This window comes from Misgurnus anguillicaudatus, chromosome 21, assembly GCF_027580225.2.
Source record: "Misgurnus anguillicaudatus chromosome 21, ASM2758022v2, whole genome shotgun sequence".
NCBI lineage: Eukaryota > Metazoa > Chordata > Actinopteri > Cypriniformes > Cobitidae > Misgurnus > Misgurnus anguillicaudatus.
The window spans coordinates 52707259-52729686 of NC_073357.2; the positions used below are offsets into that span (position 1 = coordinate 52707259).

General features: G+C 37.8%; 1 protein-coding gene across 3 annotated transcripts in view; it reads left to right on the forward strand.

Annotated features, from left to right (window-relative positions):
* usp10 (ubiquitin specific peptidase 10) overlaps positions 1-20577 on the forward strand; it is a 40939-nt gene extending 20362 nt beyond the window's left edge. For 2 of the 3 annotated variants that reach the window (XM_055212963.2, XM_055212980.2), the window contains 10 exons: positions 4476-4567; positions 4655-4764; positions 5058-5116; positions 5608-5711; positions 8248-8398; positions 8489-8669; positions 9828-9993; positions 12989-13133; positions 13683-13748; positions 18875-20577. In XM_055212963.2, coding sequence (XP_055068938.2) covers positions 4476-4567; positions 4655-4764; positions 5058-5116; positions 5608-5711; positions 8248-8398; positions 8489-8669; positions 9828-9993; positions 12989-13133; positions 13683-13748; positions 18875-19062 — 1262 coding nt within the window. In that variant the 3' untranslated portion in view covers positions 19063-20577. The remainder of the gene's footprint in view (positions 1-4475; positions 4568-4654; positions 4765-5057; positions 5117-5607; positions 5712-8247; positions 8399-8488; positions 8670-9827; positions 9994-12988; positions 13134-13682; positions 13749-18874) is intronic. The other variant, XM_055212972.2, reaches the window with a different exon arrangement.
* Positions 20578-22428: the final 1851 nt, after the last annotated feature.

The following is a 22428-nucleotide window of genomic DNA, read 5'->3' on the forward strand; positions in this document are numbered from 1 at the left end:
TATCAGCCTAGAAAATCCCAACTTTTAATTTTTTTGTTGGTCTTAGTACACAATGTAACTACAGAAGAGTCAAGTTTTAAATAGGAAAAATATAGAATCTCGCGTTATTTTTGAGTGCAATGCTAATGGTCTAATCAAATTCAATGAAATGCGCTAAGCTATGCTAAAAGTGGTATCGCCAGACACGGAGATCAGCTGAAGGGATTCCAAAACAGTAAAACCCAATTGTTTAACTCTAGGAGAGCTGGAAAATAAGCCTATTTAAAAAAATTGGAGGGTCCCTTTGAACCACAAAGCTGCTCTTGTAAATAACTTTGGGAAATAAAATGTTGCCAGTGAAATAGCATGTTATTACAATATATTAATTTTAGTATTTTATGTGTTCAGATGAACTAGCTTTTTTTCTAAATGCTGTTATTTGCATTTCTGTCCACAAGATGGCAGCAGTGCCAACAGAATACAGTGAAGTCCAGGCATTACTCAAGCCGTTAAGTTTAGCACAGGGGGGCTTTGGTCACAATATTTTATCACATCTTTATCTTTTCACTCAAATTTATCAAAATGCTTTTGGAATAGCTTGTGCTCAGAATGAAACCACATGAGAGTATTAGTATGCCACCACTATTATGATGTCGTTACAATGCCTCAGAAGTCTTTGCATGCCCTCCAGAAGAGCATGACTGCACATTTGTGACCCTCTATGTGAAAACCAAACACATTTTTCAGTCATCCTACATAATTTAAAGAACATTCTGTGAAAAAAAAAAACCTTAAAATCTTTAATTTGGATGAAGACAATGCCAAAGAAATAAGGATTGAGACTTTAGCCTGGATTTTATAGACAGGGTCACATTTATTTCAGCATTGTCTCAACCTGTGTGGTAGACCGTGTATATTGACCATTAAAACACACACTGACTCCCACTGCTATAAATCTCTATGTGGGTTTTTTCCTGCACTTTCTGTATTATAAAAGATGTTGCGCAAGAGGTATTTGGTGCTGAAAATCTCATCCAAATCTCTTATTTGTAATAAAAATTTGGCTGCACGGTGCTTTGCACAGACTTTCCATATATTACGACTGGATGCGTTAAATTGATCTCAGAGGTGGTGTGTGGCACTCGTCTTTTCTAGACTCATCGCTTGGTTGAATGAACATTTAATTGCATAACAGGAAAGAGTGTTGGCTTGATTGATGGCAGTTATATGACTGCTTTTCTTCAAGATTCTTAATGGAAAGAAGATTTGTTAATGTTGTGAATCTGTTATTTATTACATATATGCCATAATCCATAAAATAGGGATTGTGTGTTTTTACATCAGCATTCATTTGTTAATTATTTATCTCTGATAAGAGACTTGGACAAATTCTACACAGAGATGAATCTCTGCTCTTGTCCTGACCATTGGCTGCCCTTGTTTAAGTTTTAGGAGTTTTCTACCGAGAGTTATTATGCATTTTCTTATAGTCTGGATTTCTTCTCTTGCTGTTATTTTGAGGTGTGATGTGATGAATGTGACTTGGCATGAATTAAATTGATACAACATGCAAACTATCATATGGGATTAAAGTGGCCCATAAAAGGGTATTTATTAGACTCTTTTTGTAGCATTTTACTACCTTGAGGTTCTTCTATAAATATTAATGTTTTTGAGTGTTATACTTTCATTGGCCCTTAAAGGGATAGTTCACCCAAAAATTAAAATTGTCATTTACTCACTCTCATGTTGTTACAAACATGTGTACATTTCTTTGTTCTGATAAACACTAAGGAAGATATTTTGAGAAATGTTTGTAACCAAACCGTTTGTGGAGCCCATTTACTTCCATAGTATTATTTTTTTCTACTATGGCGGTTAATGAGGTCCACGAAGGGTTTGTTACAAACATTTCTCAAAATATCTTCCTTTATGTTCATCAGGACAAAAAAATTATGCAGGTTTGTAACAACATGATGGTGAGTGAATGATGACAGAATTTTCTTTTTTAGGTGAACTATCCCTTTAAGAATTAAAAAGGCTGTTTTTTTACCGGGTATTTAACCGTGGGTTCACACCAGCCACGTTTGAGGCGTCAAATCCGCGTGTACCGCTAGAACAGTTTGAGTTTACTCGCTTCATTCGATCCCGCTTGCTTCCTGTAATCACGTCGCTACTAGAGCAAGCTCCTGATTGGTTAACACGGCGCGTTTTTCCGCTAAAGTTAAAAATGTTCAAATTGCGCGTTTTCCGCAGCAACCCTCAATTTGCATCATTCGCGCGAACAAGGCGTAATTGCGTCTACCGCGCGACGCTAAACGCCTCATTTGCGGCACGAGACCTCCAGACGCGTTGGCGTTCACATTGACTTAAAGGATTAGTCCATTTTCTTAAAAGAAAAATCCAGATAATTTACTCACCACCATGCCACCCAAAATGTTGATGTCTGTCTTTGTTCAGTCCAGAAGAAATTATGTTTTTTCAGGAAAACATTGCAGGATTTTTCTCATTTTAATGGACTTTAATAGAACCCAACATTTATTACTTAACTCAACACACAACAGTTTTTTTCAACTGAGTCTCAAAGGACCACAAACAATCCCAAACGAGGCACAAGGGTCTTGTTTGGCAAAACGATTGTCATTTTTGACAATAAAAGTGACAAATATACACCTTCAAAGCACAACTTCTCGTCCAGATCCGGTCGTGATGTGCTAGCGTGACCCGACGCAATACGCCATCACGTCAAGAGGTCACAGAGGACGAACGCGAAACTCCGCCCCAGTGTTTACATGTGTTGAGAAAGAGGACCGTTCCGACGTTGTTGTATGTCAACTGATACTAATTAATGTCTTTGTGGCAGTTTATTGTTTACAATGGTCCGCAAATGTGCGTTTTATATGTAACACGTGATTTCCTACATCACTACGCATTTACGTTAGGTCGCGCTGGACCGGACCAGCCGAAAAGTTGTGGTTTAAAAGTGCATATTTTTTATTTTTCTTGTGAAGGAGTGACGGTCGTTTTGCTGGATGGGACCCTTGTGCCTCGTTTGGGATCGTTTGTAGACCTTTGAAACTCCGTTGAAAAAAATTGTTAAGTGTTAAGTATTAAATGTTGGGTTCTATTGGGGTCCATTAGGGTTAGAAAAGTCCTGCAATGTTTTCCTCAAAAAACATAATTTCTTCTTGACTGAACAAAGAAAGACATCAACATTTTGGATGACATGGTGGTGAGTAAATTATCTGGATTTTTCTTTTAAGAAAATGGACTAATCCTTTAACAATAAAATCACTCGCACTATACGCCTCTACCGCGACTGGTGTGAACGCAGCATAAGAGTTCTGTATGCACATTAAATCTGGTATGGTTTAAAGGTCCACTGTGTAGATTTTCAGTGGCATCTAGTGGTGAGATTGTAAATTGCAACCAACGGCTTAGTTGGCTACTGTAGAAACATAATGGCGACTTCCATGTAAGGGAATTCGCATGTAGCTAAAAACTGCTTATTATAAGGTAATGAAAAACAAAGTTCATTTTGTAAGGTGTTTATACACCACTGATAATATAGTTATGTATATTATGTTGCATTTCTGTCAAGAGATCCTTCTAAAAGTTACACAATGCACTTTTAACCTGCCATTTACAAAGTTAGTCAATGTGCAGACAATGTATTAAGTCTATCAAATTGGGTCAGCCAGAAATGTTGTTTTAAACCTAAATAGCTTCAGAACTTTTTTTAGACTAATGGAGTACTTGTGGTGCTTGTACCGCAGTTGAAATTCCAAATCTGCCTAACATTTGTAATTGCTTATGAAAGGTTTAGGCTTTAAAATTGCTTTGGTGTTCCATGAATAAGTCGTATGGGTTTAAAATAGAGCAAACTTTTCATAGGCGTGGTGCATGATTTTTGAAAAACACTTTGGAAAAGAATGTTGGGCCGAGTACCAAAACACACTTGTAGCCAATCAGCATTAAGGGACATGTCTACTAACCGGGCTCGTTGCCTGGGTTGCGTATTGTTGGGGCGGGTCTATCAAAAGAAGGTCCAGATTCTATTGGGGTAGAGGTGTGTTTAAGTGATTTTAAATATCAACATTGGCTTTCAGAGATCATGCACCCTGCCTTTAAGGTGATCTTTTCCCATAATTCTATTTTTTATATTTAATACATTAAAATAAGGGATGCATCGATGTAAACCACCTGCAATGTCTGATATTGGGGGAAAAATGCTTTTATCTGCAGATACCCATTATAGGCCAATATATTGGTGCATCCCTCATTAAAATTTCCACGTTACCATGGGAGCTGTAACATCATTTCAGCCTCCCTTCCTAGGCGTGGCAAAGAAACGTCCTCATTCTGCATCAAAGAGCTTCATGTGCATCAGTCACATGACTCGAGATTCGAGTGGTGAACAACACATCAACCTTTTTCACTTTTTAGATTGACATCATAGTTTCCAAGTGTAATGTCTTTTTCTTTCCACCCATCAGAAATAATCGAGAATGTGAAGTTAATACACAAACCAGTGTCTTTGCAACCACGAGGACTGATAAACAAAGGAAACTGGTGCTATATCAACGCTGTATCCTTTTTGTTGGTCTCCTGGTCTTCGAGATTCGATCACTGAGTCTCTTGTTTAGCGTTTTTGTCCCTTGACTCTGAGTTTCAGACCCTGCAGGCCCTTATTGCGTGTCCACCCATGTATCATCTGATGAAGTCTATTCCCCTTTTCAGTGAAATGCAGAGACCCTGTACATCAACACCCATGATTGATAACTTGTAAGTTCTGTTCTAGTCTCATATATATGAATTCTGCTGCCATCATGCTTGCCTCGTGCACTGTTTTCAAAAGTTATTGCTTGGTGTACCTAAATCAGAATGGTTAAAAAATTCAATTTTGGTTGCTTGATTGGCCAATATTTTATTATTAGGAGCTGCAATATTATGTAAAGTTGAAATCATGTCATTTGTTAATAAAGTGACAGGTGCAAATCCAATCTTGTGTGAGTTTTTTTCTATTGTGAAGTGCATGTAATAAAATGTCAGTTTTAATCTGGTCTCTCGTTTTGTAGTGTTCGGCTTGTGAATGAGTTCAGCAATATGCCTGTCCCCTCCAAGGCCAAACTGCAAGGTAAATTCTTCAACACTGACCCAGGACACAACATCTTTACATTGTTTACCCATTTTATGTAAGGGCTGATGACATCATCACTTTAGAAATGAAATGCAACACACATTTGTTTGAACTTGAACATATAGTTGTCGTCTTTCTTGTAACACACACATACACAGTGTTTTGCTTTTAAGAAACTCATGATCTTTAAAGGGATAGTATACCCAAAAATGAAAATGTTGTCATCGTTTACTCTTCCTAACATTGTTAAAAACCTGTATAAATGTCTTCTGCTGTACACACATGATATTTTGAAAAATCGTAACAAAACAGATTAAAGTGAATGGGCCCCAGATCTGTTTGGTTCAAAATATCTTCATTTGTATTCAGCAGAACCAAGAAATGTATACATGTTTGGAAACAATGACCATATCTTTGGTTTTGGATGAATGTCATTTAAATTCTAATGAGCTATGTAATAAAGGTATCCTTTTTTGTCTCTTTTCTAGCTACTGGAGACAAGATAATAAAAGACATAAGAACGGGCGTTCCTTTTGAACCCACATATATCTACAAACTCCTCACCCTCATCAAATCAAGCCTTTCTGAGAAGGTAAGTTTTCAGTGAAGATTAGTAACAAGTGGTGTTGTAGTCAAGACCACCTAAACCGAGACCAAGTCATGACCAAGACAGGCAGAGACAAGACCAAGACTTTAAAGGGTCGAGACCAAGACCAAGACCAGTGCAAGTCACTGCATTAAAACACTTATGATAAATAGTGGAATATGCATAATGATTAGGCACTTCTTGTCTGTCTGTGATGGCATACACACACGCACACACAGAGAAGTTGATAAAATAATCAAAGGCATTGCAGATATGTGGGAATTTATCTTTGTCTATAAGCAAATAAAAGTGAGCAAACACTAAAGAGCTGAAATCAACCATTTATTCTGAACTGTCTTTCCATGGCTTGCCATCCACTTAACACAATGCAGGTGTTTTTAGGTAATTGGGAGACACTTAAACAATTCTTAAACAATGCCAAAAATCATATGCCAAACCTGAATAAACTGCATAAAACTAATGATAAAAAATAAATGTGATGTGCCATCAGTTGTGGTCTTGACCGGTCTTGAAATAAAATTCTGAGTCCTCTTTGTCCGAGACGAGGCCGAGTAAAAATGCGGTCGATTCCAAGACGAGACTGAGACCTTTAAATAGTGGAGAACTACAACAATAGTAACAAGTATCATGATCACTGTTGCTCAGACTTAGTTAAACCACATAGCAATGCCATGGCATTATGGCAGCATGTTTTTCATGAGAAAGCACCACTTTGGGGTTGCTTGAGAAAATGTTAAAAGTCTTGAGTTTTATGTTTGGCCACGTCACAGTGAGGTCACAATGAGAAGTGATTGTGCTTGGTACGTCTGAAGACAAGACCTTCCAGTTCAGTTTCTGCTCGTATCTGTCTGCACATTCACTAATGTCTAGGACTAAATGTCTTCCTAAGTAAGAATCCTAATGAACCAGATTGACTGTTAAAGATAAAGCTGTTAATGAGCAGAGTCTGTGAATGCATGGTGGTCTTCCAAATGCAGCAACCTAAAAATCTATTATCCTGTCCAAAAATGTGTTCTAGCTATTCATCTGTTTTGCTTTCAAGCCAATGAGTGTAAGCTTTATGAATGGCAATTAGGTAATTCTGCAGAGATGGATGGGTGGGTGGATAGATTGGTAGATGTACAGATAGTTAGTTAGATGGATGGATTGGAGATGGATGGATGGATAGATCGGAGATGGATATGGATGGATGGATGGATAGGAGATGGATATGGATGGATAAATAGGAGATGGATATAGATGGATAGATAATAGATGGATGGATAGATACCATAGAAGGATGGATAGATTTATAGAAGGGTGGATAGATTTATAGAAAGAAGGATAGATAGCATTAGAAGGATGGATGGATGGATAGATGCCATGGATGGATGGATAGATGCCATAGATGGATGGATGGATGGATGCCATAGATGGATGGATGGATGGATAGATGCCATAGATGGATGGATGGATAGATGCCATAGATGGATGGATGGATGGATAGATGCCATAGATGGATGGATGGATGGATAGATGCCATAGATCGATGGATAGATACCATAGATCAGGGGTGGGCCATTTTCTTCCTGGAGGGCCACAGTCCTGCAGAGTTTAGCCCCAACCCTAATCAAGCACACCTGAAAAATCTAATCAAAGTTTTCAGTATCACTTGATTGATTAGGGTTGGAGCTAAACTCTGCAGGACTGTGGCCCTACAGGAACAGAATTGCCCACCCCTGCCATAGATAGATGGATGGATGGATAGATACCATAGAAGGATGGATAGATATCATGGATGGAGGGATGCCATGGATGGATAGATAGATACCGTAGAAGGATGGATGGATGGATGGATAGATACCGTAGAAGGATGGATGGATGGATACTGTAGATGGATGGATGGATACCATAGAAGGATGGATGGATACCATAGATCAGTGGTTCTCAATCCTGGTTCTCGGGGACCCCCTTCCAAAATGTTTTAGATGTCTCCTTAATTAACACACCTGATTTAAATTATTAGCTTGTTAGGGAGACATTTTGGAAGGAGGCTGAGGAGTTGGTTCAGGTGTTTTAAATAAGGAGACATCTAAAACTTTCTGAAAGTGGGTCCTCGAGGACCAGAGTTGAGAAACACTGCCATAGATAGATGGATGGATAAATGGATGGATACCATAGATGGATGGTATCTATCCTTCTATGGATAGATACCATAGAAGGATGGATAGATACCTTAGATACCATAGAAGGATGGATAGATACCATAGAAGGATGGATAGATACCTTAGATACCATAGAAGGATGGATAGATACCATAGAAGGATGGATAGATAAATACCATAGATAGATAGATGGATAGATAGATAGATACTATAAATACCATAGGAGGATGGATAGATACCATAGATTGATGGATAGTTGGACATTTTATTAATTCCAGTGGGAAATTCACAAAATCAAGTAGACACAACTGGCCAATCAGAATCGAGCATTTCAAGCAGCCGTGTAATAAATGATATTACTCCTTTCACATTTTCAGGGTCGACAGGAGGATGCAGAGGAGTACCTCGGTTTCATACTGAACGGACTGCATGAGGAAATGGTGACCCTGAAGAAGCTTATCTGTCCACAGGAAGAGAGTACGTTCCTTTCTGAATTTTGCACTCGTTACAGCAGAAGTCAGGCACTTGGTTGGTCCCTTATGCACTCTAGAGTCACTCAATTTCAGGCAGATTTTTGTTAGCTGAATACGTGGTTTAAATTTAGTGTTTCTTGAGTAGAAGCCCCCACGCCGAACGGCCCCGAGTCTCATTCTGGTGTGGAGGAAGATTCTGCTGAGAAAGAGGAGGAGGGAAATGAGGATGAGTGGGAGCAGGTGGGACCCAAAAACAAAACCTCCATCACCCGCCATGCAGACTTCATCCGTACTCCCATCACAGACATATTTGGTGGCCTCATCAGGTAGGTTTCAATTGTGAGATCCTTCTAAGTGTAGTAGACAAGTAGTCCCAACATTTAGTTCATGTTGACTGTTTAAATTATTGTTTTCATTATCCTGTATTATTGCATTTGCATTGTAATGGGTCATGGGTTCAAACCCAGGGGACACACATACTGATGTATGTACACCTTGTAATGCACTGTAAGTAAAAGCGTTTGCCAAATGCGTAAATGTATACAAATGTTAACAAAGTCTGTTTTATATAAAAGGCCAGTTGAGGGACTGACGAAGGTTGTGCAACACCATAATTTATCTTAACTGCAAGAGTACTAGGCATTAATAAAAAAATACCATGTATATCTAAGCACAGAAGTCACTTTTTCCACAAAAAATAAAAGGAGCGTACTTGGTTGTGGCATCTAAATGTAGGTGGTACTTGTCCTAAAATGTTTTATAGCCTCCACTGTCACGTCATAACCCTCATACAGTGGCTATGAGACACCTGACGTCTTTGGCGCATAAAACCACTGAGATGGACAGATATACAGCACGTTTGCAAGAAAAACAAACTTGTGGAATAGAAACTGTGGCACCAGCAATGGGTTTGGCCTTGTTTTCGTTGGCTCGCACGGCACTGTTTGGTACGACGTGAGAACTTTGTGAGTGCGGTACCATCTTCAACCCATCTTTCTGTCCTGATGCTCATCCAAGTTGTGTGGCAGCAGCCATTACAAACAGTCCCACTGTCTCACTTAAGTTCTCCCCTGCACAATAACAAGCCCTGTGGCTCCTCACCACCACCACCATCATCACCCGCCTGTCTAAATTGGGTAACTACAGAAAAGCAGACGCCTGAGCTTGTGGGGGTGTCAAAACCTAAATGAAACCTTTTCTCACTCTGTTTGTTTAAGGGTTTGGTTTGGCACACTTCTGGCCTGACTTTGGCCACAAGAGCCAGAGTCACTTGGAGGTTGCCACATGGGAGAGTTTGAGTAGCAAAGTGCTTCTTTTGCTTTCCTTTAACACATAGTATTGGTTTAATTTGACCTTTTAAAAGTTGCTTTTTAAACGAGGTCGATTGTTAACTTGCAGCACTTTATATGCATGCGTCTCTTGTGGGTTTTCTGTTGTTGTCTGTGTGACTATTTTAATAGAACCATGTTCTTGTCTTTCATCAGATCTGTGGTATACCAGCAGAGCTCAAAAGAGTCGGCCACCCTGCAGCCCTTCTTTACACTGCAGCTGGACATCCAGTCGGAGAAGATCCGCACAGTCCAGGAAGCCCTGGAGATACTGGTGGCACGGGAGTCCGTTCAAGGCTACACCACTAAGAGCAAACAGGAGGTGTGAATTATTAACACTACACTTAATCTACCCACAGACATGATTCCATATGTGCTAGTTAGCAAAAATGTAATTTTTTTCTTAACCCTAATTTTCAAGTAGGGCTGCAACAACTTATTGATAGCTTGAGGTGCGTGGTCACAAAGTCAGGCACTTCAGCGCGAGGTGTGCAGTTATAAACACATATATAAAGAGTTTGGTTCCAAAACGTGTTAAACGTCATTTAAAAAAAATTCTTACTGCCAAAATCAGTGTTGTATCAGGTCAGTATTTAAAAGTAAATTCTTAATTTTATGCAAAATTTAATCTCCGCCGTGTTATTCTGTGATTTTTTCTCCCTTTTTTCCAAACCGCGACAAACGCCAGTCCTCCTCTACAGAATGCAATAAATCCGCTTAACCAATCACAGCGCACCATTCCACGCATTGTAAACAATAATGGCGGTGCTTTGAATACACACTGTATGCTAGTTTTCCTCATCTACTTTGTGATCAACAAACAAACAAAATAAAATGGTAAATTGGATGGCATTGATAAACCTGTGGTGGTTTTCTGTGGCGGGAAACAAACGTAAGCCATCAAATTCGAATAATTTACATGAGAGGCACTCTGGAGAAGGAAAAATGCCGGCTGTTGCTTGTTCTCCTGACAGCATCAAGCTTCGGTCATGCTAACACATTGACCCCAGGTGATCTTATGAAAACGTTTCATTATTTAACTCGTTCAACGAAAAAACATTTTACAGCTGATCGCTGTCAAAAAAGCGACGACGTCCCAAGGATGACAGCAGCAATGACAGTGTTCTTAATATGACAAAGTAAGTGTTTTGATTAATGCCATTTATTTTTTTAACCCATGTATACCACTAGTCAACTAAATGAATATAACATGGCAAAGATAAAAGCACATTTATATATTGATTCAATAGATTTATAGCATTTTGGAAAAAAAAACTCTTGAAAAATCAAATTATGGATTTGAATTTTTAATGTTATTATAACCTAAAGATGCTATGTGAAAGTTTGTAACAGAAAATAGTGGTTTCATCTTGTCACTTTCTTGGTATAGAAAACAAATTTTTACCCAAATTAGTCAAAATGGATTTATTGTGTTTTGGAACCAAACTCTATATGTTGTTAAGGTTTCATTTCTTCCTTTGTTTTTTGCTTTGTATGCTTTTGTTTTATTGTTGTTGGGTTTTCATGAAGATTGTAATAAACCACAAACTTATGTGGCTTATGTTTTTAAGATACAGGGAAAATCCAGCTAGTTTATTTCAGTTTCCATGCAGCTATATCACCATCATATCACCTGGCTTATTGGTTTTGTTAATATTGAATAATGTTAATGTTGATCAAGGTCTGAAGTTGAAGATTAAATAAGTTTATTAGTCTGTGGGAAAATTTCCTCAACAGCACATCCCTAAAGATTACAACTCGATACATTTTTATTTATATTTTGACATTTTTACGACTTAAAAAGAGTTTAAGGCTTAAAATGTTAAACATATTATTGGGTGGTTTCCCGGACAGGGATTATCTTGAGCCAGGACTAGACTAATAGTTTAATTAGGAAATATAACTAATTTTAACAAACCTGCCTTTGTAAGAACATTACTTGTATGCATATTGAGGCAAAACAAAGGGCACTGATGTATTTTAAGATATTGTTGTTTTCACTTTGGACAGCTCTTACATTTATTTTATTTTAGTCTAGGACTAGTCTAATCCCTCTCGGGGAAACCGCCCCTTAGGGCTGGGCGATATGACAAAAAAATCGATAAAATGTTTTCCATGTCAGACAATATCGATAATTATCATGATAAATAGCAAATCTTTATTCCTGTGAAATTTAAAGGCAGATTTTTGCTCCTGAATGAAAATTGTAAAAACCAGACAGTTATTAATGGTTTTAAACTACTTTTTATTCAGAACATGACAAATACAAATACTAAAATCTTGTTTTAATGTTCAGACATTTGTATTAAATGTAAATATATTTATTATAAAATCAACACATTTCCGACACAGAAAGCAGCAGGCTACTGTCACTTTAAGACCCAAGACAGACTGCTTTAAGTTTCAATATACTCTGTAACATCCAGCTGTTTATGTTCACTTAAACAAAAAAGAAACTTAGTTCGGTGATCACTCGTGTGTTATACATATACCAGGCATACACGCTGATAAATGGATGTCAAGAGTGTCACGTTGCTGTGTGAGAGCGCACATACTCATACACTGTATTCACTGCTGGATCTGCTGTTTTTCCTCAGTTTCCTGAATTTGTGAATGTCCTGTAAATATACTTTTAAAGCTGTGCGGATGCACAAGGCGTACGCTGAAAGAAAGTACAGGACTGCACCTATTGTGTCTGCTGTGTTTGACGAAGCCTGTTTGCACGTCCAAGATTACACACAAGAAACTGTTTCCGCACATTTGGATTACGTGATTCCGTCCGCGTTATCGGCATCACGAAAAATCATAGGGCTCTACTTATAAATGAATAAATTGCTTCATCTTCCACTTCAAGTCTAAATGACACTGTAAACCAAGAGCACGTGCCGCATCCGGAAGTGCTTGCGCAACATTACGCTCAATGCGTAAACATTATCGATCACTTATCGAACTGTCCTTATAGTTTTATCGAAAAAGTTTATATCGGTAAAATTATCGCCCAGCACTACCTCCCCTATATTAGTGAACCTCAATGTCTAGCGTTTGCACTTTTTAAAGTACAAATATCCTAATTTAAGAATTTCTTTAGCTTTAATAAGTGAAAAATCGAATAGAATAAATGTTTAGGTTTTAATCCGATTAATCTGAAAAATAATCATCCGAATAATCGATTATTAAAAGAATTGTTAGTTGCAGCCTATTTTCAAGTATATTGTTTAGCTGGTGAACTTTGTGCAACCTGTCCCACAGTTCAGTTTTGCAAAGGTATGCAGAGATAAAGTAGAGACGTGGCTCATTTTTCTGTCGCGTTGTTTTAGATTGAGATCAGCCGGAGAGTCACTCTTGAAGAGCTTCCTCCAGTGCTGGTTCTTCACCTCAAGAGATTTGTCTTTGAGAAGACCGGTGGATGTCAAAAACTGGTCAAGAATATTGATTACCCCGTTGATCTGGAGATCAGTAAAGGTATTCACTAAATCTCCTTTAGTTCTTTTTCTTCTGGAAGCACATCTTATACTATTTGTCACATGGATCATCATCTGTCTTACTTTAACACGCATGCACTTGCAAGGCACATTTAAGGACTTGTGATCTCCCCTTCTGAAACCTTTTTGTTTTAATGGATTAATGGAGGTGGATAAGTCAATACTCTTGACACGGGTTGAGATTGTTCATTGAGCTTTCCAAATTCAACTCCATTCTACTTGCTAAAATATGAACCTGACCAAAATAAACCTTAGCAGTAATGAAGGAAGCAACACAAAGTCCTTTCAATTATGAATGGTTTCCTGCTGATGACAGTAGGCTAGGTTACTCTGGCCTTTACCGGGAACTAGTCTGTACATATGAGACATCTGTTAAACTTGTAATCTGGATTCAATTGCTTAAATACGTAGTGTTTCTTCTCTGGTCTCTTTTCCTGGACTAACATGTTAATAGTTTTTGTTGGCCCGCTGAGATTTTTGCGTAAATACTCTTCTCATTATGATCTGTTTTTTTTTTGTTTTTTTGTAGACCTCTTGTCACCGGGAGTGCGAGGCAAAACTTTGAAAGGCCTAAGAACCTACAGGCTCTTTGCAGGTATGTTGTTGACCATTTTCGACCATAGGATCATGATCAGTGGTTGTCAAAAATATCGGCTCATATCCATTTATGGATTTGGAAAATGCTTACATTCTGTTTTCAATTGTGTAGTCCTTTTAATAAATGCAAGGAACAAGCTGTTGAGTTTATCCTGTTTTTGTAAACATGATACTCATGGATATTAGTCTCCGAAGGTTTAAATTACAGCCAAACAGGAAAAGAGTGTTAACTGATTGAGTCATGGTTTTAACTAATCAAATATGGAAAATATGGTAAGGCTGAGTAAACAACCCCAGGCTATACAGCATGGCGCAACACTTTCCTGCCCGGCGATTTGATATTTGGACCTTTCCGTAGTTTCATAATAATCCTGTTTATATGAACATACATGACAGCCCTTTGTGTGAAAACTAACCCTTAATAATTCCAGCGCCTGTCTTCTATTTTCCGATTTGGGCCTTGTTTTATTTTTCACACACGGCACCTGTTTAAACACACATGGTCCTCCCTTACTGTAGATCGGCTGCTTTTCACCTTTGTCCCATGTCAGAACTGCATTTCGTTTTTTGTTTTTCTTTCCTGGGTGAAAAAATGCCTCTCCGCTCCCCAAAAAGTAGCCCATTCAAGAATCCCTGGCAACAGTTACTACACCGATAAATTTCCCAGAAGCCTCTTTTCCGAGCAATTTCACGTGTCGAATACCATATGGTATTAGAGGAAAAAGAGGCACCGCTGTGAAGGTCTCAAAACTGCTTGTTTAATCGCCTGTGATATGGCACACAAGATCATCCTCGATGGTGTGAATTGAGCTTTAGTCGAAGCCAAGTGCAGACTTGGGATAAAAAAATTCCCAACTCCACGTAATCATAACCGTTTTGCTTCCAGAACCATGCATGTGTTTAATCAAATCACTTAGCCTGCTGCTTTCCCTATGTTTGATTAATTTAACAGGGCCATTGACGGCATGTTGGGCTTATTATAAATTATATGCTGTCATTGTAGAGGCACTTTGAAATTGATCTAAAGGTTTTGCTACGTGTGATTTATATAATAATGGGTCACATGCTTGAAAGAAGTTACTTATGTGACCCTGTCTGTGAACTCCAGGCTAAAGTCTTCAAACTTTGATGCTCCTAATCTCATCATTAAATTATATTTCCATCTTTGACACATGACCTTACGCAGTCAATATAAAGATTTCAAGGTTATATTTATACAGAATGTTCTTTACGTTATATAAGATGATTTTGTGTGGATAACAGTACATTATAAAATAATTACTTTAGCTGGATTTTCACAGACTGGGTCACGTTTAACTAAACTTAACCCCATCCCATCTACTGATAATGTTAAAGGGAAGGTTCACCTTAGCCCAGTGTTGTTCTAAACCAGGGGTTCCCAAACTTTTTTCCTTTTTTCCCCCTTCTATGTCCCAACCGGGTTGGCGCACCCCCAATACCCACTTAAAAAAAAAAAAAAGCAAAAAAGCTTTGTTTTCTCGCCATAAAGACTCATGTTTAATCATGCGCAAATAACCAGGGGCCGGTTGCACCAGCCGGAAGTTAAGAAGTTGGTTGTAAGTCCTACGTCGGGCTTAGCTACGTCCGACATTGTGAAAAATATTTACGCCTGTTGCATCATCTGAAACTGCGACCAGACGCAGCTACGCTCAGCGTAGATAATGCGCGCCCCTGTGTATGCGTTTAACCACTCTGATATTTAGACGCCGAGTTTACTATTGTAAAAACGTACACTTACTGCCGTCAGCTAATAGATGACACATGAGAGTTTTTCTCATGTTTACCAGTGCGCTCTCCCTTAAGATGCGTGCGTCACTTGCAGACCCATCAAACACATTAACGAAAGCCTTTACTGTTCGCACAAAAGGTGTATAATAGTTTGCAGATTCATTATAACAGCTCAAGTTTCAAATCAAAATAAATGAAAGCTTTTAAAAAGTACTCTACAGTGTCTTTGTAAGTATTTATGTATTTTATTATATAATTCATTGGCGGTCTCTTTACCATGCATGAAAACGCATTGCTCGCGTATCCTGTGCATTAGACGTGCCCATATCTCGTCATATTTCATTATTTCTATTTTTGCCATAAGGTCTCTTTCTCTTGGTCCCTCTCCTCCTTCGTGACTAACAACTTTATCATAAGACGTCCCACACTTGACAATTTCCCTGATTTCAGCCAGTTAAGAATTTTTTATAATATATATGGAATGAATGAAACGAGTTGGCACACATATAGCGGCTGCAGTGCATAATAAATTATAGTTTTTTATTTAAAATAAAAGCGATTACAAAGGAAATGTTTACTGTTCATTTTTTTATTTATTTATTGTATGGAAAAATCCCACTTAAAGAATCAGACCGCCATTACATTTTTCCTCTCGCACACCCCCTGGTGGCAGCTCTTTGGGAATCCCTGTTCTAAATCACCAAGTGCTCCAATTTTCTTCAGAACACATTTTTAGATATTTTTGGGAGGCTTTTGTCTGTCCCATTGACTTCAGTTAGGTTCGCAATCTGTTTCCCAGAAAAAATGAAAGACGTCGGCAAAAAGGTCCATGTGCCATCAGTCGTTCAATATTAATAATAATATGACGCAACGAAAACACTTTTGTGCGCAAAGAAAACAAAACAAATGATTTTATTCAACATTTATTCTCCTCCTTCGCTGTTCAGAGCGTGTTGGCGACTAGACTACAGTGCATGCTGCTGACATAGTTGCAAATATTTTTTCAGCTTTTTTAAAAAGCATTATGCAAACATTGTAAACAATACCATAACAGTCCATATAAATGTGCAAATTACTTGCCAGCTTACGTCAGCAGGTGAGATTAGCAGCATGCACCGTAGTCTGCTCATAAACGCGCACTATAAGACCAAGGAGAAGAAATTGTTGAAAAAAAATATGTTTTCTTTGCGCACAAAAGTGTTCTCGTAGCTCCATACTATTATTATTGAACCGCTGATAGCACGTGGTCCTTTTAGGCGATTTCTTTTATGGGAAACGGATGTGAACCTAACTAAAGTCAAATGGACAAAAGCCTCCCGGTTTTCAGAAAAAAAATCTAAATGTTTTTTAAGATAAATGTGTTTTATGATTTATGATAAATTCTAAATTATTTTGGGGTGTCAACTATCCCTTTAAAGGAATTTTAAACAAACAAATAGTTGTTTTATTAGTCAGGGTTTTGAATGTGTAGTCTACACTTAAATTTACACTTGTGCTAGAGATACTTTTATTACTTTGGCATACCTACATCAGTTTCCTCAGCTGAGGTTAGAAAATCTAGATTTAATATAATAAATCTATTGCAACAATGTAGGGTTGTCGGTAGTGTATTTATGTCAGTGTGAGTTTATAATATAGCAACTACTTATCACAATTGTTAGATTTATTTGTGACCCAGGAACACAGAAACGGTCATAAGGGTAAATGTTGTGAAATTGAGATTTATATTTAATCGGAAAGCTGCATAAATAATGAACCATATATCTCGACAAACCATGCATCAATGGAAATAAGCTTTCCTTTGATATATGGTTTGTCAGGATAGAACAATATTTGGCCGTGATACAACTTTTTGAAAATCTGGAATCTGAGGGTGCAAAATATTGAGGAAATCGACTTTAAAGTTGTTTAAATGAAGTCAATTTTTTTAAAAACATATTTTTAAATATGATTTTTGGTATAAAAGAAAAATCGATAATTTTGTCCCATATAATGTATTGTTGGCTATTGCTACAAATATACCCGTTTGACTTATGACTGGTTTTGTGGTCCAGGATCACATGTAGTTGTATAGTGTTTACTATAATGTGTGATTTTACAAAAAGTGCAAATTACAGATGCCGGTTTAATGGTTAACTGCGATAAAAAATGTCCAGCGGTTAGAATTACCGCGTTCGTTTAACCGTACTAGTGTCACGGCTCGAAAAACCCTTCCCAGCCTCCACCAATTTAACCAATAAATGTGTTATGCAGCTTACTCCTAGGTCATAAAGGACCCCACGATTAACTCATTCCCTGCCAGCCGTTTTTTGAAAAGTTGCTCGCCAGCATTTTATGTGTGTTTTTTTTGTGCATTCCAGGAAAATGTTCTTCTAAAAATATATAAACATACAAATATATGAAATGAAAGAACACACCCTATGCTTTCAAACAAACAATAAACAAATAAACCAACCAACAAAACGGAGGAAAAAACTTTTCATCCTATCTTTTCTTTTTTGCTTATTAACTCTTTCTTTAAAAATATTTTTTGCAAAAGGCTGAAATAATAGCATTTTTGTGAAAGACTTTTGTTAGAGATCAGATTTAAAAATGAGTAAATAATGTTTTTGCTTCAGTTTTTATAAATTAGGTAATCCGTGGAATCGTGGTATTGCAGATTAACATAAAAAATAATCAGGAACTCGTCTTTTAAGAAAAAACATTTGCATAAAATTTACAAGATAATTCGGCAATGGCGGGAAAAGAGTTAAGAACAATTTTGTGAACAAAATTGCACTTGCATGTAAAATCAATTTTAAATTTGTTTTGAATCAGTACTTTTTTTTTTACAGTTCTTAAAAATTAAACCATGATAATATTGATAACCGTGGTGATTTTGGTCACTATAACAGTGATGTAAAATTTTTATGCCATTTCATTTCTACTGCAAATAGTAATGTGTTTATAAATGTGTCCATTTAATATTTTTATGGAGTGCAAAGTTGTAAAGTAGTAAAGCATAGACCAAATCAGTGTATATAAATGTTTTGCAGATTCGATGCACTTTATCTCATTTGATGTATTTTCTCTGTATTTGTAACTTGATGAATGCAACCCAGAGGATCAGATTATTCAAAACAAATGAATAAGTCTGGCATCAGCACAATAACAGATTCTCATTATATAACACTTGAAGTAAAAACAAAAGACTCACAAGCAGACGAAAAACTGATAGCTGTGAATAAACAAGTCCAGATGAAAACTTAACTATCGCTGTATCATGTTAGCACGAAGTTGCTTTGTTTACTTCACTTCTTAGTATGATGTATAATGAGTCATTTTCGGAATTAGTATACATTTTTACATGCTCCATCCCCTTTTGTCTTCCCGCAGTCGTCTATCACCACGGAAACAGTGCTACGGGTGGCCACTACACTACAGATGTCTTCCACATCGGTCTGAACGGCTGGCTGCGTATTGATGACCAGGCGGTCAAGATCATCAATCAGCACCAGGTGGTGAAGCAGACTGCAGAGCGCACCGCCTACCTGCTGTACTACCGCCGCGTGGACCTGCTGTAGAAACCATACCCGCATGACACAAACGCGCGCACACACACACACATTTACATACAGACACGCACACACATACAGGAACACTGCCCAACATCACGATTGTCCTTTCTCCTTCGATCCTGCTATTCCAGAGAGCCAGTTTTTCCCTACTTTTTCTTTTTATTCATTTTTGTTTCGGGGAAGAAGAGGTAAATGCAACAGACTTTCCTGAAATGGCGTTCCCTTCCACGTACGGAGAGGTTAAGGGGGGACGCACGCTAGCACTGGAGAGGACTTCAGTTTAGAGATAACCGCTAATATCCACAGTCTCATGTTGGATTCTCGATGAAAGAACTTTATGGACTGCTGGAGAACATCATTCATAATCGTTTTTTGTTTGATCTACTTTTTTTTTAAATGGCATAGAAATCAAGTGAAGTGTTTTGCCTTTTAGCAAAGGGGAGTTGACGGGTTGAAGTCTTTGACTAAGAGGCTCCGCACCAGCAAGCTACCGAAATCTGTTTAGATCTCAAACTCCTCACGCAAGACACTCTGCTCCACCACCACCATCTCCTGTTCTCTCCCCGTTCGTCACGACGTTTCAATTCACGGATAAAAGATCCCAGGTGAGAGAAAAGGTCCTGTGGTGTGCTGAAGTGGAAAAAGCGAAACAAGAAAAAGCAAAAAAAAGAAATTGGCTTCGTTGTTTGAGAGGAGAACCTTTTGTGTGATTTTTGGGTGTAGGATTAGAATGACTATCTTACAATTTTAACGCGCTTTAGGATATAAATGATTAAAAGCTTTGTGCACGCAAAAATAATAAACTGGTCAATAAAAACGCGGGTGTTTCTTGCAAATATTTAAGTTTTAAAAGTATTAAAGAAAATGCAAAAATTTGAATCTCGGCTGCGGTCAACAACACGTTGGGCTCCCCGTGGGGGTTGTGCTTGTTCTGTATGCTTGTATTGTACTTTTTGACACAAACCCGCAAGTGTATTTTCATGCTGATGAGATACCGAAATTTTACCTTATTTTTCGTTTCACCATCTTTCACTCATTCTGTTCGATTGACAAAATTGACCGGCTGTCTGCTTTTTGATGTTAGTAAAGGAGCGAGAACCAAGCCACTCCTGCCAAGTTTAAAGATGGAGCTGTCTTGATACGGGTTTGCATCTCATTCTGTGTTAGCCCGCTCCGAGCAGTCAGCCTGTAATGTACATGTTGAGGCTCCGTGTGCAGCTCTGAGGATGAATAAATGGCAAATGTCTTAAAGCTGTGTTAACCTGAGATCGGCTCCGCATGAGAAAACCTGAAATGCTACCACAGATGCGCACAAACATTGAATCATGTTTGCATCTGTTTAACTTCATCAATATAATACCTGATTGTATTTTGTTGATTTTCGAAGTTGATTTTTCTTTTCTTCATTTCGCATTTCCCTGCTATTATTTCTGTTCCATCTGAATTGATATTTTGAAAGTAAAAGTGACCCAAGGTTAAAGCACAACAATGAATAAAGTTAAAGTACTACGCTTGACCATATTTATTTGGTTTGACTTTTTTGTTCTTTTGTAACTTCCTCACAATAAAAGTACCGTTTGACATGAAAATAATTTATATGGATTTAACAAATAATTGCTTTACTTGATTTGCTCACGACCAGGCCCACACAGAATGTGCAGAGTTTTAAGTTTTGTGCACACCGTATGAATCAAAGGTACAAAAAATGTCACTGGGGCGGTGCCCCATTTAAAAGTTCCTGAAGAGTTTGGTTCCAAAACAAGAGAACTTTCTTAATTTTTCAGAAATCTTATTTTTTGGTTGTGCATTCTAATTAATATCAGTTAAACTGCAGTTGATTTGTTTTGATTAAAGCATTCATAACAAAAAAATACAGCACAATAATAACATAATAATGAAGATTTTAAAAACGGAGTTCTCATTTTGGAATCAAACTCTTCATATGTACCATTTTAGTACAGATATGCATACATTTGGCACATTTGATTTACTAATATGGGCCGTACCATACCAGTGACATCTTTTGTACCTTTTATTTCTGAGAGTGCAAGAAATAAGTAAGAAAAATCCTATGCATTGCCTTCCTCTATTGTATGTTTTTAAAATGAATCTTGGACACTTCTTCACTTTCCCTTCTGCAGATTCTCTCTGTACATCCTCATGACTTTATGCGTCTGATGTAAAAGTTGCCGCGTTTTCAACCCTTTGGCCATGTTTCGGGCTTAGCGCTAAATTTTATACACGTATAATTATCTAACACCACGCTCGGCAAATAAAGAAGGTGATGTATCTTCCAGGAACACATCTTTTGTGCTGAGCTCTTCACACGGTCCTGCTTCTTGACCGCAGGTCGCCCTTGTGTAAACTCATTCCCAATCCCAAAAAGCAAAGCATGAATCTCGCATTCATTTGAATGAGCCTATTTTATCTCTGAGAATCTATCAGTTTTGCCTCATTTGCATACATTTGAAATGTCAATGTGTACATGAGGAGAGATATTTTTTTCTTTTTAGTTTGCAAAGGCATGTTTTACCCAATGCCCTTGGGAGTATGTATTAAATTTGGTTATTTGAATCTGCAGAGGGATGTTGGGAGTGCATCACCCACATGAAACCAAAGGATACAGAACTTCTATGAACAGACAATGTTGCCTCTTACAATTGCAAAATGTATAAAAAATAATGTTTTTTATCCCCCAAATCCTTGATGATGTCTTTAATATGCACCTGATTTCAGTTTCAGATATGCGAAGTACCACTATTCCCAAGTGTCTGTTCAGATGTGTTGATGGCTGTTCGATCACATTTGACACACTCGTCGTAGTATCTTGTTTAATTTCTTTCAATTTTGAAGGTTTGTGTTAGTTCAACCGTTAAAACAGTTTCTTTCTGTTCCTTCAGTATGTTGGTCGGGGAAAGTCCTGGTGTATAGCTAAAACAATGTCTGTCTTTTCATTTTGTGCTTCCTAACCCTTGTGTTTGATGCGTTGGGAATTTGAGCTAAATGCAAACTATATGCTGTGTCTCATCCTCGGCTTTTAGCCTTCTACTTTTTGTCAAATGTTCAAATAAAATATAAATAAATTGTGGCAAGTAGTTATTTCAATAGCAGTTCAGCCTGGTCAAACAATCGGCGGTTTTCAACCGTGTATCGCTCTCTCTCGAGGAATGTGAAGGGTAACCACATGCAAAAAACTGATCCTTACAGCATCCTATTAACATGCATGGTAGGCTAACCAAAAGAGGTAGAATTTCGAATTTTTTTGCATTTTTAACAAGCGCTGCCATAGTTCTTATATTCTCATTTTGACCAAGGTACATGAGCTTGTTGCTCATTTGGCTGCCTGTTAGTCCAGTGTGCAGTGGTTGGATT